General features: G+C 45.8%; 1 protein-coding gene across 1 annotated transcript in view; it reads right to left on the bottom strand.

Moving 5' to 3' along the window:
- The window catches only part of CRISPLD1 (cysteine rich secretory protein LCCL domain containing 1), a 58,828-nt gene extending 42,938 nt beyond the window's left edge, over positions 1-15,890 (bottom strand). The window contains 2 exon segments of the mRNA XM_005306766.4: positions 13,734-14,056; positions 15,600-15,890. Of these exon segments, the coding sequence (XP_005306823.2) occupies positions 13,734-13,991 (258 nt within the window). The 5' untranslated portion in view covers positions 13,992-14,056; positions 15,600-15,890.
- Between the last annotated feature and the right edge of the window lie 10,272 nt (positions 15,891-26,162).

The raw sequence follows: 26,162 nt of genomic DNA, 5'->3' as shown, positions 1-26,162 counted from the left end.
ATAAGACATGATTTAGCACCCCTGTAAGAGATCTGCTTAAATATTTTCCATAAAAAACAGAGTTGAGCAACTGTCTTCAAGTGAGAGTTGCTTGCCATTTTGATTTTGAGGGCCAACATGGGACCCAGGGCAAATATGGTGAGCTATTTAACGAATACTTGTCTTTCTTGTAAATGCACCCCAAACATTGGATATAATGACTGAAGTAAATTCATTTTATGTTACGAAATGGTATTGTTTTCACAAAATATGAAAAAAGGGTTCTCATTACGAACAAAAGCTGCTTTCTTTTAAGAGTGACTTTTGGCCTCACAAGCTACTTTGCTTCATGTAAAATCAAGGGTTGATGGCACCTCTTTTTGGATGAATTTGGCCTGTCATCTACATAGTATTCAGGAGAGTTTCAGTCAATGTTTCTCAATAAACAAATCTTAAATTAAATCAGATTCCCAGTCGGATAATATGGAGAAGACATGTTAGAGTTACTCAGTGTAAATCAACAATTCTTTCTGTCTTCACTATAGATTTTACTGCTTAAGCTCTATGTTCTGCTACTGCAAATTAATGATTTTGCTAACAGTGGTGAAGAAATTTCTCTGACAGCAAAATAAAAATGACAGATGAATTGCATCCCTCCTACTTTTGTAATTTTTATTTTGGTAAAGCTCTTTTAAATTTTGAAACAGTAAACCAATCTGCTGCTTTCCCACTTCCAGCTTCTGTTGCTGGAGCCACTTAGTTGCTACTGGCATTACATCAAAGTCATAACATGGACTTACCCACTTGTTCACTGGGCCACTTTCAAGCTGCAGAATCTTTTGCTGAAAAATGCCAGATAGAATAAGAGGACAAGTCAACGTCACAGTATTCTTTGAGGCAGCGTCAGTAGCCTCTTAGCACTGGGCAAAGAAGTTGAAGCACTTCCACCAGGCTTTGAAGTGAAGCAGGAAAGTGGAAAGCCGGAAAGGAAGCAGACAAGTTCGCTCTGAAAAGGGAGCTAGGTTGTTTTTTTAAGTGCCCTCCAGCCACTTAAAGGATTCCACAGACTATAGTTCTCAGCACTAAAGGAATGGGAATTGTGTTTTTTCAAGTGTCCCTGTGAAGCTTTGGAAAAACTGACAAGATGACAAAAAAAACAGACATGCCAGAGATGTTTCAGAAAGGCCTAGGAACTTAAATATGGGCATTGATACACAGAATGGAGAAATTCACCAAAGTGTGGAAGGCCAGTGAAAGTCCTTGTACACTTTCTAAGACCCCTTTTAGTTCTTCACAATACACCGACAGAGACTGGCTCCACCACACATAGCCCTGCTCTACACTGGGGGGGAAGGGAGGGGAGGAGAAATCAATCTAAGTTACGCAACTTCAGCTACGTGAATAATGTAGCTGAAGTTGACGTACTTAAATCGACTTACCGTGATGTCTTCACCATGGTGAGTCAACTGCTGCCGCTCCCCCATTGACTCTGCCTGCGCCTCTTGCAGCGCTGGAGTACAGGAGTCGACAGGAGAACGCTCGGGGATCGATTTATCGCATCTAGACTAGACACAATAAATTGATCCCTGCTGGATTGATCACCTCCCGCCAATCTGGCAGGTAGTATAGACATACCCATACTGACTCTGCAACTGGAGTGTGCTGTAAAATGGGGCTGATAAATAGTTTACCATAGATAGGGCTGACAGGAATGGGTAGGGAGGATGAGACTACTGGATCCAGACTTATATAGACCCCGTGGTCCAAAAGAACCTTATGGTGTCCGAGTAAGGTCTTTAGCCACGATCTCAGCCTGCCAACAGGTTGGTGGGCTGAATAACAGCTTACCATCACATTCACAGAACGGCTTTGTGTAGCAATGAGTCAGCATCACCCAAAGTTTTGTATTATGCTGTATTCTTAACTTCAAGGAGAATTTGCCTGAGTAAGGATTAAGTAAAAACAGAAAACTTGAGCAAGCATTTGGCCCCAAATGTGGGACTTTCAAGAACCACAAAATATCAAATGGCCATCTTTGAATTCTCTTCTTCTAAGGGGCCAGGCCTCAGGTGGTAACTATGAGATGGTGTGGTAAGGCTTCATGGCTCTGAAACGTGAGGCTCCGTGAAAGCCATGGGTCAGCCACAGTCTTGAAAGGGACAGCATTGTGTCAGCATTGTCAGTGTAATCACTTACCATTATGAAAAGCCACCAGAATGACGTGACCCACAGAGGACCAAATAGACACTACTACAATACAAATTAATAATAAATGTGCATAATTCTTTTATATCCTGTGTGGGCAGAAAAGAGTATAGTTCTGTAGATGTTAATTATTTATTTTTTCATTTTCTGTGACAAATAAACAAAATCGGGATCAAATGCTGCATTCATATACACATGTATAGTTGCCAATACCATCAGGCTACATCTGAAAATAGAACTGGGTCTGAGGTAAAAAAAAAAAGTGTCATTGGTTTTATCTCCTTCCCCAGGTTTGTGAAATAAAACATATTTTAAAAATTCTTAAGTTATAGATTTATGGTAATTTATATAGAGAATCAGGCCACAGGAAGACTAAATAAATAAAACCTACCTTCAACTGTTACAGTAAATACAAAACATAGTACTCTCAAAAATGGCAAAGTGCCAAGAAATTCAAAATTGCATTAAAGGGACTACTTATAATAGAATTAAATAGTGTTGAGAACTTAATTGTGCAGCAGTACAATATTGGAATGAGGGTCTTATGTGAACTATACTTAATTCACGTAGTTCTTTTTATTCCAGAAAAGACACCTACTTCTGGCAAATGCAGGAATACATGGGAGGAGGCAAGTTTAAAAACAGAATTCATGGCTAACTCATGTTAAAGATGCCTTTGGAAGGTTTTATTTGTGGAAACCATTTTTGTGGTCTTACACAGTTGTTTAGGAATTAGGGTTGGCAACTTTCTGGTAGCAGAAAAACGAACAGCCTTGCCCTACCCCTTGCCCTGCTCCTTCTCTGAGGCCCCACCCCACCTCTCTCCACCGTTCACCCTCGCTCGCTCTCCCCCACCATCACTCACTCATTTTCACTGGCCTGCAGCTGGAGGGTAGAGAGTTCTGGCTGGGGGTGCAAGCTCTGGGATGAGGCTGGGGATGAGGGATTTGGGGAGCAGGAGTGGGCTCTGGAATGGAGCTGAGGGGTTCAGAGTGTGGGAGGGGGCTCTGGGCTTGGTGCTGTAGTGAGTTGGCATGGCTCCCCACTGCCCCAGAAGGGGAAGAGCCCATCTAGAGGCTGGAGTGGGCAGAGCTAGGGAGTTTTGAGCCCGCCCCTCAGAGGGTCAGGCGGCGACCCGCAAGTATAAAACCGGGCCCCCAGAACTCACTCTGGCTCTAGCAGCTGGAGAGGCCAGACATCTCTAGCCTAGCTTGGGGCTGGGAAACCTCTGTGACCTGGAGTGACTGCCAGGAGCCACTGGGCCTGCCCTGCGCCCGCTACCCCAAGGAGCCACCAGGCCTGACCGGAGCCTACTACCCAGAGCACCCGCCGGGCCTGCCCTGTGCCTCCTATCCAGAGGCGCTCCCAGACTTACCAAATGATCCCTGGCCAAATGAACCCATGGTCCAGGATCCCCCCCTCCCCCCCCCGAGGCCGACGCCAGCACCCAGGTAGGCCCAGAGGGGGAGTCTGGAAGTAGCCTGAGGGCAGCCGACCCCAGTCTAGCTGCAGCACTGGCAGAGCCGATGTCAGTGTGTTGCGGTCAGGATCCCCACTGATGAAGCAGCGGACCTTCTGCCGCTGCTAGGGCCCCGGGCTGGGACGCAGTGGAGTGGGAGGGCCTGCGTCTCCCCCTCTCTCAGGCCTGTTGAGGCTCACGCCTATTACTGTAGCTCAGCCCTGCCTGAGGGCCTGAACTCTGCCTCAGCGTTTGTTGCCCTGCCCTGACCTAGGGCCTGGGCTAAATACTTTGTTTACTGTTGCTCAACCCTAACTAAGGGTCTAAGCCCTGACCTAATGCTGGTGCCCGCCCTGAGCCGGGGTCAGGCTTCCTGTATCTTTCAGGACTGCAAGGGCTGCCGGGCAAGACCCGCAGCCAGACAAAGCACTCAAGCCCCAGCAGGTAGTGAGTCGGTGTGGCTCCCCGCTGCCCCGGAGTGGGTCAAGCCCCGGCCAACTCCTGTACAGTGCGAAGGGCTTTGGTGAAATGCCAAATGAAGAATATAGCCACAAACACAGCATATTGCCTCATGTACTCCTGCACTATGAACTTCAACAAGATATTTAAAACTACATTCACTATAGAGTAAATCAGGTGTCCATTGAAGTAATGCAGAGTCTAGAATGCAAACACCATAATCAAGGGTGCAGGATCGGAAATGACAGTTTTAAAAATCTGCATGTATTTAAAACAGATTAGCAAACACCTTAGATTAGTATATGCTACACACCAGAGTAACTGCTAGAGGCTGAATGGAGCACATTACACAATACATGCTGCTCCTCAGAGGGTGTAGACAGTCAGAAAGCAGAGTTGTTTCCTCGTTGTGCTCCCTTGAGTGCTAGTGAGACCTGACCTGCTCCTCCTGCACAGGTGCACAAGGGGGCAGTGGGGAACAAGAAGAGGATAAGCTCCTTATTCATGCTTCTTGCAGTAGCATACTTGTACAATGGAAGGCAGAATACGGGCCTACATTTACATAACATATGTACATTTCCCTTGAATGTAGCATTTTCATAATGCATGTTATGACTCTCTCATAACCTAAAGTGATGTATTGATTCTACTGCTGTCACATTGTGGGTGGGGTTCATGTGAATAACTATTTGAGGGTGGGTTCAAAAACTGCCTTACTGTTCAAGAGAGTGTCCTGTAAAAAAAGAAGCAATGTAACTATACACAGCTAGTGCTAATACAGATCTTATGGTAGCTTGTGATTTGATACATTTCTGGATTAAAACTTTTCTGTACATGACAGGAAAGGTAAGGTTCATAGCAAAAAAGAAAACTAGGATTTAAAGTGAAAGCTTATTTTATAAAATATCAGGGTCTAAATAATTAGTAGCCAGCCATAAACACCAACAGACGCAGTGGAATCTCCAAGAGCCATATCATAATTACAGTTACTCCTGGGGGGAATTCTGTGCCAAAAATTTTAAGTCTATAAAATTCTGCAAATTTTATTTGTCAAAACACTATATAATCATGCCAGTTTCAATTATTTTGGAAATTTATTTCAAAATACCTATCAGCAAGTATGTCTGTATCAATATCATCAAGTCCCATAACCGCATTGGTCGTTGGGGAACCATCATTGATGAGCAACCAACCAATTGTCTCCACCCCTGATGATTGTGTGTCAGTGCTCAAGTCTCCCCGAAGTCCACTCTTCTTCTGTCTACCTCTTCTCCTCTTTCCCTGTACTGTCCCTTGGAGGATGATCTTGGATAGGCCAGATGATCTTGTTACATGGCCGTACCACTTCAGCTTGTGCTTCTTCACGGTCATCAGGAGGTCTTCATATGACCCAGCGCATTGGGTGATGATGTTGTGGACCTCTTCATTAGTGACATGGTTGAAGTAGGAGATGCCCAGGATTTAACCAAAGTATCTCATCTCTACTACCTGTATTTTCTGTTCAAGTTCTGCATGCATACAGAAAAATGGAGATGACCAATGCATGCAGCAGTTTCAGTTTGGATTCTAGGGAGATGTTCTTATTCCTCCAAATTGGCTTTAGCTTTGCCAGTACTGCTGTTTGCGCAGTTCTTGCCTGAATTTCTGCCTTGGATCCTTTATCCTGTTCCACTGTCTCCAGCTCTTGTCCACTGACCATGATATGTGAGCTGATCCCATCATGTTTGTTATCAGTTTGGTTTTCTCTGCACTGATTTGCATGCCATTTTGCGGAGGTTTCATCCAATCGTTTCACAAGGTTGCCAAGTTCATCTTTGCTGCCTGTTAGGCCATCAATGTCATCAGTGAACCGAAGGTTTGAGATTGTTCACCCCCCCCCCCCCCCCAGTGCTGACTGTGCATGTGTGATCTTCTAGGGCATCAGTCATTATGTGCTCCAAGTAGATGTTGAACAGTGTGCGCAAAACAAGGCAGCCTTGCCGGACTCCAACAGTGGTGCAAAACCACTCCTGTTGTGCCATTGACGAGAACTGCACTGCTGGCCTTAACATACAGTTGTTTAATGGTAAGAATAAGCTCACAACCAACATTGTACTTCTTCATGGTTGCCCAGAGAGCTTCATGCCATACTCTGTCAAATGCCTTCTTAAAGTCAACAATGATGTGGTAGATGTCCTGCTGGTGTTGTAAGTACTTCTCACATAGAACACAAAGGCTGAAAATCTGTTCTGTGGTACTTCTTCCAGCAGGCTGGCTTTCGGTGTTCTCCAGTGATGATATTCTACGCTTGCTGCGTCAATCTGTTCAATATGACTTTCAACATCACTTTGCTGGGATGGCTAATTAAGCGTATGGTCTGGTAATTTTGACAACTGCAGGTTGCCTTTCTTTAGCAGAGTGATGATTAGTGACTGTGTCCAGATGGAGGGCCACTCACTAGTCTGCCAGATCTTGTTGCAGATCTTGGTGGGTACATCTATTACTATTTCTCCTCCAAATTTCATCAACAGTATAGACACACACAAATTCCCCCTGGAGTAGAAAGTTAAAGAAACCCCCATGACAACCCAGTTCCTGCTTCTCTGCCCCTTCCCCAACAGAGCCCAGCCAGGGGGCCAGACACTAAAATCCCCTATCCCCAGAGGCCAGCTGCAGGGCCCCTGGCCCAGACACTCATAGACCCTACCCTCTTAGAGCCCAAGGTTTCCACAGAGTTTCCTGCACACTGCTGCCTCCTTCCTTCAGGGAGTCCTGGGAACCCTCCAGAGAGTCCTGGGAACCCTCAAGATTCCTCCCTCTCCCACCTCACTGGCCTTGTCTATTTGCGAGCTGGGCTTTGCTGGGTCCAGTGACTCCTAGTGGCAGCCAACATCTCTGCAGCCCAATGGGGGTGTGGAGGGGAGGAAGAGAAAATTCTGCAGGCCCAGCCCAACATTACTGCAGAATTCTGTATTGCGCAGTGGCACAAAATTCTCACAGGGGTATTATAGTGTAACATCATCATATACAGTTGACATTGCGTCATTGCAAATCAACATCACAGGCTGAGGCAAAAATCAAAATCCAGTCATTGTAATGTCATTGGGAAATCATGCATGATTGTTCATTTATTTTATTAATATTCTTTCACTCTGTCTGCCTCCTGAATCTTTATATTGGCTACTGCCAAAGAACAGAGGGTGTAAGAAGTCTCTCCCATGCACATCTCAAGTAAGGGCCAGTGTAACACGAGCGCCTCCTGTGGCACCTCCTGCTGGTCTCTCGGGGAATTAGCTTGACCCAGCCTCTGGAGCGCCCCCTGCAGGCTGGTGATCTGCCTTGCTCTACTTGTGGGCCCCGTGTCCCTCCCAGGACCCCGGTGCCCCTTGCCCAGGGTGCTGTGCCCTTGCAGTACCCACACTGCTAGGTCTCCCCTCCCAGGGGAACCCCACCCACTAACCCTACCTCACCTCAGGATCCAGCTGCTGCCAGTCACTATCTAGTCCCACTCCCTGGGGCAGACTGCAGTATCAGCCTAGTCATCACAGGCCAAGGTAGCAGGCCCAAACCCAACCTTGCCTATCTCCGGGCTGCCCTCTGCAACCCCTAGTACCTCCTGGCCTAACACTAGGCCGCAATCTGGGGCTTTCCAGGTTGGAGCTCCCCAGCTCCTCAGCCTTTCCCCAGCCCTGCTCCACCCAGGTACTCTGCTCTAGTTCCCTGCAGCCAGGCTCTTGGGGAGGGGAGGGGAGGGGGGGGAAGGGAGTGTGGGAGTGAGTGAGTGAGGACTGCTGAGCTTCTGGCTGCCCTGGCCTTTATAGGGCCAGCTGAGTCTGTTTGGGGCGTGGCCCCAGCTGCAGCCACTTCCCCCAATCAGCTCAGCCTAAAAGCTGCTTTCTCCAGCCACAGCCCCCTCTGGACGAGACCGGGGTTACCACCCTGCTACAGCCAGCTATACTTTGTAGTCCCAGCAACCTGGATACACTCCCCTTGGGAATATCAAAGGGGGGTAGGGAAGCACAGGACTCTTCTCCCTACCCCACTCCACTCAAGGAGCACACAAGAGAATAGGAGAACCTTTTAAACTTTGATTTTTTTTTCACCCTTTTGTTTTTATTAAATCCTGCTCAACTCCTGTCAAATTTGACAAAGTTTTAGGATAAAAGCTTTCTCTGTTAAAGAAAGAGCCTTTCTTCCTCCACAGCTTAGGGCTACTAAGGAACGGTGCAGCTCAACTTTCAATAAGACCTGATGTTCCTAATGTAAAATACTAGCAGAAATTTTTTTAATGGGCATAAAAATCTGCATGGGGTCTCTACAATTCATTTTTTATTGTTGCTTGTGCTTCAAATCAGAGTATAAAATTTGGTCCCCCACCTTTATTTTTAAATTAACAGCCAAGGCTCAGTTTTATTATCATCATCAATTTATTATTTGTATTATAGGCACATCTAGGAGCCCAGTCATAAACCAGCACCCAACTGTAATGCTAACAATATCTAAAAGCAGCCAACAAATCTTGCCTACTTTAATCTTAGTTTTGAAACCCAGATCCAGAAATCATAGGACCATACAACTCCTAAAACCAGACATTCTGCAAGTGGCTATTCCTTATTTTGAAAGGCAATATTTCTTTAAGAAAAATTGCTCTTTTCTATTACTAAAGTGTGTTGTCTTGGAACATGAAAATGTGCACTGATGGTCTCAGCATTTAATTCTCTTATATACCATATTACCTACTCCCCCCCCACCCCCAAAAATGTTAAAGTTGCAAAGTCAAGCACTCGAAAGTTAGGAAATACCAGAATTAAGATTGCCTGTGCAACACAAGATGTTTATGCCTTACAATACAGTCATTACATGATCACATACGATTTTTTCCACAGGGCCCTGGCGTCATTCAGTGCACAGAATGGATGGAATTCAAATAATAAACAGCTATCCAAGTCTTTGTATTCATATTTTTCTTCAGTATGTAGTCCCGTGCTTTACGTAATGCACTTAATTCAACTCTGCTCTGGAGATGGCATTATTAATTTCCTCACAAGCTTTTCTCTGCTGCTCATCACCAGAGCCATCCTGTCCATAGGACAGACCAGGGCAACTGCCCTGGGCCCTGCGCTTTGGGGGGCCCCATGCTTTGGGACACTAGGTCCAGGGCAGCCTGGGTGGTTAGCGGGGGGGCCTGGTGCCAGCAGCAACAAACAACCCAAACCCAGCCTGCTCCGACTGGCTGGCTCCTGGCATCGCTCGGGGGAGGGGGCGGAGGCTGGAAAGAAGCAGGATAGGGGTGGGGGCAGAGCAGGGGCAAAGCAGGAAGAGGCAGGGGCAGGGACTTGGGAGAAGGGGTGGAGTGGGGGTGGGGCCTGGGCCAGAATTGGGGGTTATCCCGGGCCCCGCACCACCCTAGGGACGGTCCTGCTCATCACTATACTATCTAAGGGCTGAATGCTCAAAAGGAATTTGAGCCTAACTTTTACTGAAATCAGTGGAAGTGAGAAGCCTAAATAGAAGTTAGGAGCCTAACTCATTTTGAGCATTTATTGTCACAACACCGCTGAGAGGTGGTATTTTTTCTATTGTACAGATGGGGAACTGAGGCATATAAAGATTAATTTCATTAGTGTTCACTAATTTTGGGTGCCCAATTTGAGACACACAGGCTCTGATTTTTCAGAGTACTTAACATTATATAACATTGTTTGTTCAAAACACAGGTCCCATGGACTTCCATTGCACTGTGAGTACTCAACACTTCCACGAATCAGACCCCATGGTGTCAAGTCAGGCACCCAGAAAATGAGGAAAACACAATTAGTGACCGCTATAAGAGTTTGGTTTAAATGCCTTGCTCAGAATCACACAGGAAACCTGTCTAAAGGGCAGGGACAGAATTCAGTTCGCCTGGGTATACTGTATTCAACTGCCCTAACCACGAGACTATCCTTTCTCTTCCTGCTATCTCCTGTCTCTTTCATTATATGCTTTCCAACTTGGACAACACATAAAGCAGGGATGCCTACAGACAACAATGTCCCACACTAAACAACCCTGGTTAAGATGTTTTTTCTAGAAAAATATGCTCTAGTTCAAATAGGAATTAATTTGGGGAAGACCTATTAGTATTACACAGGAGATCAAACTAAATGATCACAGTGGTCCCTTCTGGCCTGATCTATGAATCCCCAGAGCAAATCCATCCTGGCCAGTGAATTAGGCAGTGGTCCTGTAGAAAAATTAGTATTTGACCATATAATTAAAGACTGTATCGTAACACATACACACAAGGGGTGGCATTAAGGTTGCATAGGCAACCTTAATTATATCAGAGGGGTAGCTGTGTTAGTCTGTATCCACAAAAACAATGAGAAGTCCGGTGGCACCTTAAAGACTAACAGATTTATTTGGGCATAAGCTTTCGTAGGTAAAAACCCCACTTCAGATGCATGGAGTGAAAATAACAGATACAGGCATAAATATATATTGGCACATGAAGAGAAGGGAGTTACTTTACAAGTGGAGAAGGTAATTAACCTTAATTATAGCATTTCCTAACTTTTGAGTGTTTGCTTCACTTTGCAACCTTATTTTCTTTTAACATTGTTTTTTGTTTGTAATTTCCTAGGTTATGAAAAAAAGTAAACTGAAAAATCAGAAACCTCACTATGTAGCATTATATTGACACCCACATGGGTCATCAGCAGGATTGGAACCTTTATATCCACTACACGCACCTCTGGCACTTGAGCTAACAGAGTAAGTGATAGCAGTAGTAAGTTGTTACCCTCTAAGTGGGCCAACACTAGAGGAGGATGAGAGGCTTTGCCAGTGGGTTTCACAAATATTTGTGGATAGCAGAGAAAGGATAGATGAGACTCAGGAAACCTGGGTTCCATTCCAGGCTCTTGGGGGAAGTGTGTTCTAGTGGGAACAGACTCTGTCCATTTCACTCCAGCATAACTTCTTCCATTACTTCCTTCCCAACCTGTCCCTGACCCGGGCTTTGGAGCAGAGCCCGGAGCAGCTCCAGAGCAGGGGAACTGCAGGTTTTTGCCTGGAGCTGGAGTGGAGCCAGAGCACAGCTCCAAAGCCCTGCTGACCCATTCCTATATCTTCCCCATCCCTGGCACCACATCCCAGTCCCATTCTCCTTGTTCCAGTCTCTACTCTTCAAATTTTTTTCCATCCCAGTCCCAGCCTCCTGGCCCACCCAGTCCTAGTCTCAGCCCTCTTGACTCTCTATCCCTGTCCCAGTGTCCCCCAATTTCCTAGTCTCAGTCTTCTTGACTAACCAGTCCTAGTTCCCTCCCACCCCTAGCACCATGTCCCAAGTCTCCTTGCTGAGTAAGTTTCAGGTCCCCATTTCCTGGCTCCTCATCCAATCTGTTTCTTTCCCCCACCCTGGCCTCCAGCTACCTCCCACCCACATTCCCTATCTTAAATACCTCCCTGTTCCAAACTCCTTCCTTGGGCTCTTGATCCAACCACAGCATCCACCTACATCTATCCCACCACTTCATTGTCACAGTTTATTTGACCAACCAGTTCCAGTCTCCTGCCAAGGTTCCTCATCCAGTATCTTCCCTCACCTGTTTCCTTTCCCGCCTTCCAATTTCTTTGCCTGGTGAGTCAGTCCCCCCTCAGCTCTGAGTCAGTCTTCCTGTCAAGTCCCAGTTCCTCCTGCCCACCACCAACTAGCCTCTAGTCCCAGTCTCAATCCCTCTCTCGGCTCCTTGTCCCATCTACCTCACCCCACCCTGCACAGGTCCGCCTATTGTTCCCTCTGCATTCAAATAAGGAAGGTTCTTCCTCCAGGCCTGAGCCCAGCACTGGGGTCATTGACAGCAAAGAAGAAATTGTCTTCCTGCTTTCAATTCAGATGCCCAAACCTGGCCCACAGTAGGGCCTGCTCAGCCCCGCGCTGGAGAATGTTCAGCACAAATAGAATTGTCAGAAACTTTAGCTGCTAAAGTTCTAAGAAGTCTCTACTGAGCATGTGCAAACTGAGATTTTTTCAAAGGCTTCTAACTTGTCTTAAACTTGGGTGGATTTCACATGGATAACAAAAGCACTGCCTTAACATAATTTCCTGTTCGAAAGCATGCTTTTCAATGGTCATCAGAATTTTCTAGCAAGAACTAAACATTTTTTCCTAGCCTCATTTTTGCATATGGCTGAACTGTTGTGGCTGAAATTAACAAAAAACCCACTAGCCTGTGGCAGATACCTGGCATGGAAAATTTCAGCCTGAGCAGTTCAAGTTTGGCTAAATTATAAGCAACTGAAACAGGAGCTTATGATGGGAACTGTTGGGCAACCTTAGTAAAAGGGGTGCAATCAGCCCTGCCTATAATAATGCAATCTCCTTGATATTTGTATAGTCAAAAAAAATAAAACATGAACATTGTGACAAAAGTTAATTTTTCTGCAGATGTAAGAGTAATAATACAATTGCCCCATTCTTGTCAGGCCACTGGCCTTTTGAGGAGTTCCAAGGATAGAATTTTAGTATTCCCAATGTGCTCCAATAAGTTAGTAGGATCATAAATAGGGCCCTACCAATTTCCTGGCTGTGAAAAATGTGTCATGGACCACAAAATCTGGCTATTGGCGGGCAGGGGCAGGGCTGTGAGTGCCCTAGCCGGGGACTCCTACCGTGCACCAGGCTCCAGCTGCTAATCCCGGCCCAAGCTGATTAAGGATGGGACTTCCTCTTCCCATGCAGGGGCCACTCATGAAGCCCCATCTCTGGGAACCTCCCCAGGCTGCAGGAAGCTCCGCAGCTACTGGCTGGGAGCCCAGCTCTAAAGGCAGCGCAGAAGTGAGGGTGGCTGTCAGCCCTGGACTCTGACAGGAGGCTGCCAGGAAAACTGGAACATATGGTAACCAACTCCCCATGTCCTGTGACCCTCACTTCTGCACTGCTTCTGGCGGTGATGCTCGCTTTAGAGCTGCGCACCTGGCCAGCAGCCACTGCTCTCCGGCTGCCCAGCTCTGATGGCAGCATCCCTACCAGCAGCAGCGCAGAAATAAAGGGTGGCAATCCTACAACCCCCCCTACAATGGCCTTGTGACTACCCCCACCCCTCCATGGCCTCCCTTTGGGTCAGGACCCCCACAATTACAACACCCTGAAATTCAGATATAAACATCTGAAACCATGAAATTGACTATTTTTAAAATCCTATGAGCTAGAAATTGACCAAAATGGACCCTGAATTTGGTAGGGCCCTAGTCATAATGAAACCTAAATTATCCTATTAAAAAAAAAAAAAAAAAAAAAAAAACACACCTCACAAGTTAAGAAAAGTGAAAGCTTTAGGTTCAACAACTACCAAATATACATTGAGGCTAAATAAATAAATAAATAGGCCAAAAACTAAGGGAAATTATCACATACTAATATATTAAACATAGAAATATACCAGTTTAGGAGCTAGGAAGAACCTGTGTTATTTTGCAATGCAATGTTTCTAGTTTAGCACCCTGCTTATCTTTTAACTCCTGAAGATAGTGTTGCATTTCATCCTTTTATAACAATGTTTTAAAACAGACACAAAGAAACAATGACTGAAAGTATGCTATTTTACACAATGACAGCAACTACTGCATTAACATTTCTTTCTAGACACCACTATCAATTTATCCTTACCATATATTCCATATTGGAAGCTGGTGGATACACCTGACTCCGTAATTTATTATGAAGATCCAAGATACTTTGCATATCACTGTCTGTGATAGCCCTTTTCCCTCTTTGCTTGGCGATCCACCACTCACCATCCTCGTCCATGTACTTTTCCAAAAGTTCCTCTAATAGTGTACCATTGGGAAGAACCATTGCAGAAACTGTTTGAGCTATGAATAGCAAGGCAGTTACTCTGAGCCATTCCTGTGCTACACACTTCATGATGAATGACCTCAAGACTCCTCAGGGTTAATTCCAGGACAAAATCTTTCTTCCAGGTCTGTTGGCTGCAAAGGCATAAGAGAGAGTAAAGTGATTCTGAGGTTAAAGTGTTGGCCTGAATTAATCTGTTAAATAACAAAAGTCAAACTGTAGTTGGGAGGGGAGTGTGCCAGTGTGGTTTTTAGGGATGCCAGAGAACATAGACACCCATCCTTTACACTGTGGCTTTGACCTCATGAATTGAAGATCATTCAGGTAGTTATGTAAAGCACACTTAAGAGTCTGCATAAATAAAAGGAATTTTTTCATAAACTGCCTTCATCTGATAGTGCCTTTAAGCAATCTAAATTAGATGATTAAATGAATTAGGTCCTCTTATAATATCCCTATGTATAAATATAGCGGTTTTCAAGCTAAAGGGGCTTGCAGCGACTCCCAAAATGAAAACAACCCCAAAAAAGAATGTGAAGTATGCTTTAAAAAAAAATCAGAACTATCAAATCTGATGATCAGAAGCTTTTGTTTTAGGATTTAAAAATATTTTGAGTCTCCAAACTTAACAACAAAACTTAGATTATTAAAACCTGTTAGTCAAACAGGGTTTACTTATTATGCTTGCAGAACAAAAATGATGAATTATTTTAAGAGAAGGTTTTAAAATGCAGTTCTCCCATCAAGAATGTTCTTCTGATGCCTGCTACTGCTTGAAGGTTTACCGTTTGGAAAGCTGCAGTGCTCTCTATCTACAGTAGCTCCCTCATCCCAATTCAAAATATATTAACACTGTAACACCAATCCCCTAGCACTCCAGTTATGGACCTAGCTGTGGAGGGTAGACAGGGAAAGGAACATTTGGCATCTTGAAGAAAATGAACAGAGAAGCTGCCTAGGTGCCCAGTATACCCAGATACTCTTGCATCTGAAGAAGTGAGGTTCTGACCCACGAAAGCTTATGCTCCCAGTACTTCTGTTAGTCTCAAAGGTGCCACAGGACCCTCTGTTGCTGTTTACAGATTCAGACTAACACGGCTACCCCTCTGATACAGTATACCCAATGTTCCACTATGGAAGATATATCGTATTATACTACTGGGCCAAATTGCACTTTCCACACCTGTTAGACATTAAATAAAGATGCTGAAATGAGAAAGGCTGGCTTTTTGGCTCCCGTTCCTATGAATATATCTCCATCCATCTGCCTTCCCTGGGCTGCATTTCAACCACACACCCGCCCGGCTTCTAAGGACAAATCAACTGCTGCTGCCCCAAAGTTGCTTCTCAGCAGCACGCGTCCTGTGAGCGCGCGATGGAGCAACAACTCTGCGGAGAGTTAAATCTTCCAGCAGGTCAGACCTGGAGCTCTCCCCCTGCCCCTCCCTCCTCAGGCCCTTTGTTACACGGCCCCGGCTGGGAAGGCGAGGCGAACTGGACAAAAAGCCAGGCGGGGAGCTGGGTCTCCCCGGGAAGTCTCCGACTCGTGCGTGGGAAGAGCCGCAGGTCGGAGGGGGGGGGCGCGCAGGGTCGCCGCTGGGGCGCCGCTGATTGTTGCGGGAGTCAGGGCTGAACGGCGCGGAGCCGTTCCCAAGCGAGGCGGAGCCAAGCCCTTACCTCTCCCGGCCTTTCGGACACCAAGGTCCAGGCTGCAGCCACCCAGCCACAGCCGAGTTCGGTCCGCCGCGCGCCCGCGTCTCCTCCCAGCCTCGCAGAGCCGGGAGACGCGCCGGATTTGCCCGGGCAGCTGAGCAGGAGCCGGGGCGCGCTGGAGGCTGCGCCTGCAAACTCTGCGAGAAGTTTGTGCACCAGTCCCAGCCCCTCAGCGCAGACACTTTCCCTGCCCTCCGCTCTGGACGTGGGAGTCCCCTTCCCGCGCTCGCTCCGGCCTCTCGAAGGCCCCCTCCTGCTCCCTTCAGCTGCCCGTGCCAGGAGCTCAGCGCTTGCTTCCCCTTTGCTCCCAGCCATTTATCCCGGGCCTAGAGCGCGCCCCCAGTGACGTGCCCTGGCCACCCCGCCCCACCAGCATCCCGCCCGGCACCGCCAGGAGACTCGGAAAGGGGCTCTGTTAGCGCCGCTCAAACCTTGCCTGCAGAGGGGCAAGCTGGCTCCCTCTGAGCTTCAGCTACCTGCCTCCGTCCTGCAGATTGTTTAGCCCCAAATTGTACCATCAGAATAGAGAACAAAGGTCCTCACTGGACCAAGCAAATCCAGAGCCGCAGCAAGGGCGCGTTAAACCCCCAGATCTGCAGCTGCATCCAGCCAAGATTTGGCCGTGAAGCTCCAAATCTTAAAAACCCCAAATCAGGTCAAGACAAATGCGGCTCCAACTGCAGCAAAACATTCTAGATCCTAGCACATGCGTCCTGGAAAAACCCAAGGCAAACCCCTGGATCCAGCCAATGTTGCCCCATCGGTCCCTACAGTTTAACCTAACAGCTAAAGGGATGACGGGTCCAACTGCAACAACAACAAAACCCAACAACAAAAACCGGCCTAGGGCACAGCAGCACTGCAAAAACTCAGATCCAACACATGGAACCCGCTGGATCCATCCAGTTATCAGGGACCAGATAGAGTAGGAGCGGCTGCACTTGATCTCCCCGCAGTAGAATTTAGAAGTTTATCGCCCAAAAGGGTGCTGAATGCAGCAAGACTTAGCTGTTAAATAGGTGGTTTTGCATTGTTCTTACACAGAGCTTTGTCAGAGCCTGGATTTTTCTAGCCAAATCGGGAATGGTAAGGTGTTGTCTATTTTGATGAATTAGGTGCTTGGGTCCAAAAAATGGTAGGATCCAGCTGACTTTGTGCCGGATACATTTTTCCATTGGTACTGCTGCCCCAGTTTGCAGCAGGGTCTGAGTTTTTCGGTGCCCTAGGAATTTTATATATATATATATATATACACACACACACTATATATAGACAACACAAGTTAAGGGATTGAGGTTAAAAATTGGCAGGATCCACCAGCTATGTGAGTTTTTTTCAGGGCTGTTGATCTGGGATCCATCAGAGTACATACAGATTTCTCCACTGAAACAGGAGCAGCTAAACTTGTTATCTACTTAGATTGTACAGTTTGGGGTTTGAGGCAAACAATTGCCAATATCCATCTGGATCCAGGTGCTAGAGTCAGGTTATTGCAGGGGTTATGCACCAGAATTCATCACAATCTGGAATTTTTGGGTATAGTGGGAGTGGCTATACTTATTCTCTGTTGATGCTGTGGAATTTCAGTGGAGGCCAAAAATTGGTTGGATCTGGCAGGATCCATATGCCAGATCTGGGTTTTTGTAATGCTTCTGTCTCAGTTTGCATGCTGTGTGTGCTTCTGTTCCTCTCTCTGTACATGGGCGTTTTTCTTGTGTACATGCCTAAATATGTGTTTCCATCATATAATAGCATCAGGAATGTGTACACCTAGGAACAGAGAACGTACACCATATTTACAGGATGGGGGACTCTATCCTGGGAAGCAGTGACTCTAAAAAATGGTTTGGTTGAGGGGCAGATCAATTGAACACGAGCTCCCAGTGCAAAGTTGTGGCCAAAAGAGCTAATGCAATCTTTTGATGCATAAACAGGGGAATCTCAAGTAGGAATAGAGAGTCACTGGTGCAACTGCTGCTGGAATACTGTCTCTAGCTCCAGTGTCCACAAATCAAGAAGGATGTTAGTAAATTGGAGAGGGGTCAAAGAAGAGCCACGTGAATGATTGAAGGATTAGAAAACATGTCTTATAGTGAGAGTCTCAAGGAGCTCCATCTATTTAGCTTAACAAAGAGAAGGCTAAGGGATGACTTGAAAGTACCTACATTGGAAACAAATATGTGATAAGGGGCTTTTCAGTCTAGCAGAGAAAGGTATAATAAGATCAAATGGCTGGAAGCTGAAGATAGTCAGATTTAGACTGGAAATAAAGCATACATTTTTGAAGTGATTAACCCCTGGAACAATTTCTGGTGGATTCCCCATCACTGACAATTTTTACATCAAGACTGGATGTTTTTTTTTTTTTCTAAAAGATGTGCTCTAGGAATTATTTTGGAGAAGTTCTATGGCCTGTGTTATACAAGAGTTCAGATGAGATGATTGCCATGGTCCCTTCTGGACTTGAAATCTATGAAACTATGAATGAGAACTTTTGTTTGGTAGTAGTTTATGGCTGCATATTATCACACATGACAAATTCAAAATTCTCAAAGGGAAAGGTAGCCATGGTACTCCTGTAAATCACTGAGGCTCTATATCTCTCTTCTTTACCTCAGTAGTATGCACCCCTTTTAGTGTAAAGTGAAACACACACCAACCATCATCTTGCACCCCTCATTTTGGGTATTCGTCACAAATTTTACAAGTCACTGAGACATATTTGGAGCTTGGCAGGTTGAAAGCTATGTTACGATATTGGAGGACAGATTTTGTTCTCAATAAAATGCATAAAAATAAGTTAATTTATCAGCAAGCAAATAAACTCCTTACATTTTGTGTTTAAGCGACACCCTTTGGTTTGTGACAGCCCATGATTTGTGACAGCCTAAAAATGTTGTAACTTTGACAAATGTGGTTTTGACCTATCTTGTCAATATGTGTGTATATATACATGTAATTGCTCCATTATTTTTGTCTTTATCAGTTTACATGAAAAGAAAGACCCATGCTGTCTTTTTATGTAAATTGATAAAGGCAAAGAGAATGGATCTAGGAAATATACATACCCATATTGAGAGGATGGTTAATAGTAAAAGCTTGTGACTTTACTTAAAAGACCAAAAGAAATAAGCTAAAGTGGGGTCTGATTTCTGTTGATGTAAAAATATCTTCATTTATTTTATCTATTTCTGTCTGTATTCTACAGCCACTCATCATTGTGGTATCTGAGCACCTCCCATGTAAAATAGTATCAACACCTCTTGAGGACTTCAGGCAGTCTCTGTTTTTTCTCCCTGTTTAGGTTTGACAAACTGCGTGGAGTAGGGACTCTTTTGGGGGGGGATGGGAAAGAGGGATGAAAGAAGGAAAGAGGGCATGGTCAATGTAAAGAAAGTCTCCTCTTTCCATCCTTCTTTCCCATCCTCCAAAAGATAATTCCTATTCCAAGTATTTGCTAAAATTGGTCAGACTCTGGCTTCCTCTAATCGCTCAGGAAGTTCATTTGCCAGCTGGATCCCCTCAACTGAGAATGCTTTGGTTACAGATCTTTGTGATCTGCATTGCTCCAGCAGAACACAACTGTGGTGATTATGATTGAAATGGTGATTCATAGATTGAAATGTCACCAGGATAGTTAATGGAATGTAGGCTCTGTAGGGCCAGATTTGCAAAGGTATTTAGGTGTCTGAAGATGCAATTAGGTATATAGTAGGATTTACAAAAGTGCCTAGGCAGTCTTGGCCCCTAGGAGTCAATGGGAGTTATCTTTAGGTGCCAAAATACCTTTGCAATCTGCCCTTTTGAAAATGGGACTTAGGCAACTTTGAAAATGTTACAGCTTTGAAAATGTAATTGCTTTGAAAATTAGGACCAAGGCATTAGACTGTCAGCAGACAGGAAATCAGTGGAAGGACTGGAGCACAGAACTGATGTGCTCACACAAACCTAAACTGCATCTTGTACCAGCTGGGAGTCTTTGCATTGTTTTCATATTTGGTTTCAGGAGCAGTGAATTACAGTACTCCAGTCTGGAGATAACCCATGCATGGATCACTGTGGACAGGTCTTCATCTGGGAAGAAAAGGTGAAGTTTCTTAGTGAGCTGGAGGTGACATATGACATTTTAAGTCGCTGATGCTACCTGATTATCCAAGCTCATTGATGGGTCAAACTGGACCCTGAGGCATCATACAGCTTTGAGAAATGGTGGCTCTATGGTTTAAGGACAAGTGAGGGCAGAGGCCTGGCTAATTCTTCCAACCATTTCCCTTTGCCAACAAGTAGGGTGACCAGATGTCCCATCTTTAAAGGGACAGTCCCATATTTAAGCCTTCCTGCAGGTGTCCTGACTTTTTCTTAAAAACGGGCAAATTGCCCTGTATTTTCTGTCTCCTCCCATCAGTACTGGCGGATCCTGCTGCTGGCCTGATCCCTGCTCACCAGCCGCCTGCCCACCAGCAGTGAGTGTGGGAGTCCCGTGGCTGACAATGGGTGTGGGTGTGCAAGACTGGTGGCGGGGCATAGCTGCAGCACACTGGGTCCGGCCACTCCCCCTGCTGGTCTGTCAGCGCACCATGTACTGAGTGCCTGCTCTCAGCCAGCAGGGCCCTGTCCTGCGTCCAGTTTCTGGCCAGCACTGGCTGCTCGCTGGTTGGTGAGTGTGGACAGGCGCCAGGTGGCGGCCAGTTGAATGTTGCCTCTGCTGCCCACCCATCGGCCCTTTACATGCTCCCCTTCTCGCTGTCCTCTCCCTGCTTTACCCCTTTGCCCCCCCAGCCCGGCTGCTCCTCCATATTGCCCCCGGCAGGGCGTTTTCCACTCCCAGGGCTGTGCAGAAATCCAGCTCCTGATCAGAGAGCTGAGGTCACTAACAGCCTGGCCGGCAGGCTCCTTCCTTCCCCCACTGCCTCTGGCTGGGCCAAGAGCCTCCTGCATGGGGCGCTGGCCATGAGGAGCCGAGCCCTGCATGTGCCAAAGCCCCACACAGCATTGGCACGGGGAAGCCTCTCCACCCCTCAGCCTGTTCATGCCCCTGGGCAGGGGCTTAGCACCCTTTTCACCTCCCCACCTCCCCTGCCCTGGATCCTGCCCCCAGGGAGTGCAGGGTTAGGGCTGCTCCATCCCCTAGGCACCCACCCCTGCTGTGAGCCACCTCTCTGGCCAGGTTAGCTGAAGGCCCTGCAGTCAGGTTCCCTGGGCCCTATTGCACAATGCATCCTTAGGGCTTAACCCCTTCCTGCCCATGCTATAGCCAGGGTACAGGAGGTGGCTGGGTTATGTTGGTGGCCAGCAGTAGTCTGGAGGTGTTAGCTGCCTTTCGACACTGTGCGGGCAGGAAGGGACAAGCAGCTTCCAGCCACAGGGGAGGTGGTGTGAGGGAGAGAAGAGATGAGCTCTGCAAAGGTGCATGGCAGGTCATCCCTTCCCCTCTCCTCCTCCCCTGCGACAGGAAGCAGCTCCTGTCTCTTCCCTCCTGCCCAATGAGGAAGGGCTGCTGCTGGCCACATTCTGGTATGAACTCTGGCAGGAATCGGGGGTGGGCGGTCAATTGACCCTGTGTGCCCCTCCATGTTTTGCCTTCGAAGATGCAGCACCAGGTACAAGGACAGGCGGGTCCATGGGGGGGCCCAGCCAGGCATGGAGGGCGGAGAGCACCTGCAGGGAGGATCAAGTCGATCGGTCACCCCTCTGTGTGAGAGAGGTGTACCGGAGTGTGTGTGTGTGTGACCTCGCCCCATGTGAACCCTAGAGCCTATAAGATAACAAGGTAAATAAAAAGAATCCAACTACGCAGTATTTCTTTTTAACAGGGGCTCAGTCAACTTGATGTTAATTTGAACGTTTGTACGATTGATTGCCATTGAACTCACTTGAATATGAGTAATTTTACCAGGTGTCCTGTATTCAGCATAGGGAAATATGGCCATCCTACCAACAAGCATCACTTAGACCTTACCTGGGTGGAGTTTATGCTAGCTGCTCCAGGAACTGATTTTCTCTAGGCATTGTGATAATGAGATATACAGCTGGGTGTTTCTCAGCATACCGCTCACAGTGAAGCACATGACATCTCACTCTCTCTCTCAGAATAGCCTCTTAGAGTATGTCTACATTGCAATTAAAAACCTGTGGCTGGTCCATGCTGACGACTGTTTCTCTGGCTTTCTGCTCACTTTCTCCTGGCATTCTTGTTGGCATTCTGGTTGTTTTCTGCCTCTGACACATACAATGTGGGTGAGGTAATACCTTTTATTGGACCAACTTCTGTTGGTGAAAGAGACAAGCTTTCAAGTCACACAGAGCTCTTCATGCACATTTCCAGCCAGTCAATGCCCCAACCCCTGCATCTGCATTCAATTCGCACGGAAACCCCTCAGCTCACATGGCTTTACAGCTGCCAGGCCTTGCATGTGACCTAGTGTCTTTGCCTAAGTTTTCCACTTTCTCCCGCTATTTTACTCCATATTTTACAAAATAGCTGGCATGCCCATCAGCTTTCTCAAGGTCTGTGATTGCCTGCAGATCAAAGGCACACTTGATATCAGCCATAGAACACAAAATATGAGTTAAAAATTAGAAACTTTGTGAAACCCCATGTTTCAGCCTGAAGACAGTTTTTAGCTAGACTTCTGGAAATTCTCCAAGCACACACATATTAACAATTAATGTACACCACTTTATACATCACCTATGAATTTTTCTTAATATTGCATCCTGGGTGGCAAAAAACAACAAAGCATTTAAAACAAAGATGGCCTAAGATTTGTTATTACATTTTCTAGATAAATTTAATTAAATGTCTGATTCAGACTCATGAAAGGAAAAAATTGTTTTAAAAACTGATTGATAAAGAAAACTTAATTAGAATTACAAAGCACAACTAAACTAGACCAGTGAACTTTGTCAGTTGGAATGTGGCTCTTTCATACATATCTCTTTGAAAAAGGTGGTCATTAGCATACTTCTGTTTTTGCCTACCAACACTTTGGCCAGATTTATTCAAGTTTTATTAATATTTTAAAATTAACAGCAAAATGTAACTTTAATTATAGAGTTGGATTATTTGAAAATTAAAATACTGCCTCTAGCTATATTATAGGAGCACTCCAACAAGACCTTTTGAGAATCCTATAAGATGGATTAAATTTCTATTTTAATTAATAGCTTATTTGCTAGTCATTTACAATTCAGCATACAGCCTGGACTATTAACACTACTTAACTGCTTCCTTGTACCTATTGAGATCCAGGAAGTGAGTGGACGGAAGCCCACCCTCCTCCAGCCTAAGGGGAGGATCTACAAGACCCAAAAAAACAACTAAGTTCAGGGGACAACTAATGTAATAACAGGGACAAGAGTGTGGTCAAAGGGTCAAAAGAAGGGAACCTGACGGGGACACCGAGCAGAGAACCACGGACAGCGCCCACTGCTCCTCAAAGGTGTCAAGGGAGCCAGTGGACGCTGCCCAGAGGAACTCTGCCCGGATACGTGAACGGACAGAGAATCAGAAACAGGCCCCACAATCACAGGAGCCTCCATCGGCCAACCTCCTCTCCCTGGTTTTATAAATGGCCAGTTTAGCCAGGGCCAAGAGGAAGTTGACCAGGAGGTCCAGTGACTTTGTGGGGCCACGGATAGGGAGTGCGTAAATAAGAAGGTGAAGGGAAAAGTGCAGCCAGAAACGCAACATAATATTGGTGAGGAGCCGGTATAGGGGCTGCAACCTGGCGCACTCCAAGTAAATGTGAGCCAAGGTCTCCCTCACACCGCAGAAAGGGCAGGTGTCTCGGACGGGTAAACCGCGCCAAGTACACGCCTGTGCTCACAGCCCCATGAAGGAGCCGCCAGCCGATAACTGCTTCCGTGTGCTGGGCAAATTGTCTTAGGAGTGTCAGGTGAGGACCCATTCTTGAAGTGTTACAGGCACTGTGTATCTTGCCATGTGACTTTTCTTGTTGAATCAAGTGGACAAGAATATGGTTACAGAAAGATGAGACTGAAAATAGCATGTAGCATTAATACACACTGTAACGTTACACAGGTGTTTTTGCTATTGTTGTTAATAGGTTTATTTTATTGTATTTTATTGTATTTTTTACTTTTTTCATTTGTTAAGTCTTATTTGTCCAAGTCTGTGTCTGAAGATACAGGCCAGAGAGATGTCTTCTTTCACTTTTTGGAAAGCCAAGAGATTGTGCCTTTTCAGTTGTTGGGTTTAGTGTTCAGGTGCTAGGTGGTATTGGTGGCCTGTGAGATACAGGAAGTCAGACTAGATGATCTGGTGGTCCCTTCTGGTGCTGAACTCTATGACTCTTTCATCTTAAATGCTGACCAAGTCACAGTACTGCAAGGCTTGATCACCTTCAGGCTAGGAAGACCATACCAAAACTTCAGCTGGTGATTCAACATGAAGTGATCTTATAACTTAGCCCCAAGCTGTCCAGCTTGTCCATTAACTCATTGTGACATCAATCACTATCCAAACTCCACCAACATTCTCAGCTTCCACTGCATTTCAGCTTTTTCAAAATGCTTTCATTCTTTCACCTATGTGCCTTCTTAACTATAGGAAAAACTCTCCAACAAAATCTACCTAGGCATTACCTCATCCATCATATGTTTTCGAGACATTGAGAGTCAACAATGGCTAGGCAGGTGGTGAACTAATGCTCATTGTGCTGAGATACACTTGTTTAACTGTTACCTCATTCTCCACTTCTATCTCTCCTCCATCCCACCCACTCATTGCTTTGTCCACCTGTTGTGTCCTGATGTAATTTAGATTTAAACTCTTTGGGGCAGGAACTATCTTTTAAAGACGTGTATGTACAGTGCCTACCACAATGGAGCCCCAATCCACGATTTCTGTAAAAAAATAATAATTACAATAGTACAAAAATTCAGCTATCTTCAGAGCACAATTCCATTATAAAGCTTTATACAGCTCAAGGCATGAAACAGTTCAGCCACATTCCTCCTGAAGATATTTTAGGACATCATTCGTGCTATATAAATAAACAATATTGTGATGGGGTGGACTAGGCCCAAAGGCTAGAAGCCTCAGGGTTCTGCCACACCCATCCCAGGAAAGGAGCAGTGGAGAGGTCCCCCAAGTGGCCTAGAGTGGTTGCAAGGAAGCAACCAATCAGAGGGACTGCTGGAATGACCAATCAGGGGCCAGGAGGACTATATAAAAGGAGCTGCAGAATAGTGCAGCAGTTAGTTGATGCTTGGAGCGGGAGAAGAAAGGACTGTGTGCTTGGCTGGAAGAGCAGTAGTACCAAAGACAGTCTGCTGTCAGGGACCGGGAGAGTGAGAGGCTGCTGCTAGGACTGTGCCTAAGACAGTTTGGTAGCAGGGACCAGGAGAGCATTGAGGAAGCTCATGGCTGGCTGTGGGGACTGAGTAGGGACTGAGCCTGGGGAGGGCTGCAGGAATATAGTGTCTCCATGGAGAAAGCCCTGAGGATATGGCCCCATACCAGGGCTGGGACTACTTACTGAAAGAATGCAGATACACCCAACCAGAGTAGGCGCTCGCAAGAGGAGGGTGCTAACCCTGTTACAAATATTATATATAAAATTATAAAAGTAATAACAACAAATTACTGAGGCTGCTGCAACTCAGAAAGCAGCCTAAAATGAGGGTAAGGAATAGTTTTGATCCTTTAATAACAGAATAGATGTATACTAATTTCTGTACAGGATACTTAGATTAGATTAAAATACTATTCTCTGAACACCATGTTAATGAAAACTAAAAGTGAGAATTAATAAATTGGTAGATTGTTGAGGCCCCAGAAGAAGTGGAATCAAGCAAGTTATATATTAAATGTTTTGCAAAATGGCTGTAAGAGTTACGAAGCCTATAAAGACTTTCTGAAAATGTGTCACCAATATCAGTTAGGAGGGTAAAAAACCTTATGGGTAAATATTCAAAGTCAATTTCCCTTTTGGGGGGAATCTTTGGTATATGCTCTTGAACACTCATACTTTAAACAGACTAACACATGTATGTGCAAAACTGTTAGAATATATACATTCACAAAACCCATTGGGCCCAGTGTCTCGCTTTCCTGAAGAAACAGTATTCTAAAGGTTTTCAAATCTGCAGACAACATACAGACAAAGACACCTTTGATGATGTCAAAAAGAGCTTTGGTACCTTGGCATCGCTACAGCAGTATGGTACCTGGCCAAGTTGAAAGTAAATTTTGTGGGACATACATATTTTTGTGATCAGTTCTCCTGAGGATGTTATGAAACTTACTGAAGCCAAGAAAGTGGAGGCTACAAAGTTTACTTAGGCTGCCTTTGAGAAAGAGATTGAAGCAGATTTATTTTCATAATTATGAACCATGGGAGAAATCCACCTTGCTGGAGAAGAGGTGTGAAAGGTCCGAAATGCAGCAGAACTTCTGTAACTGCACTGGAGGCCAGACTTAGCAGAGGCCAGTTAGAAGGACTACTCAGCTTCTTGTGCATCTTGAATCAAGGCTCCATGGCAGCCCACTCTGAAGGAGGA

This window comes from Chrysemys picta, chromosome 2 (genome assembly GCF_011386835.1).
Source record: "Chrysemys picta bellii isolate R12L10 chromosome 2, ASM1138683v2, whole genome shotgun sequence".
Classification (NCBI taxonomy): domain Eukaryota; kingdom Metazoa; phylum Chordata; order Testudines; family Emydidae; genus Chrysemys; species Chrysemys picta.
The sequence above is the reverse complement of the archived record's forward strand: the minus strand, read 5'-3'. Positions and strand labels throughout refer to the sequence as shown.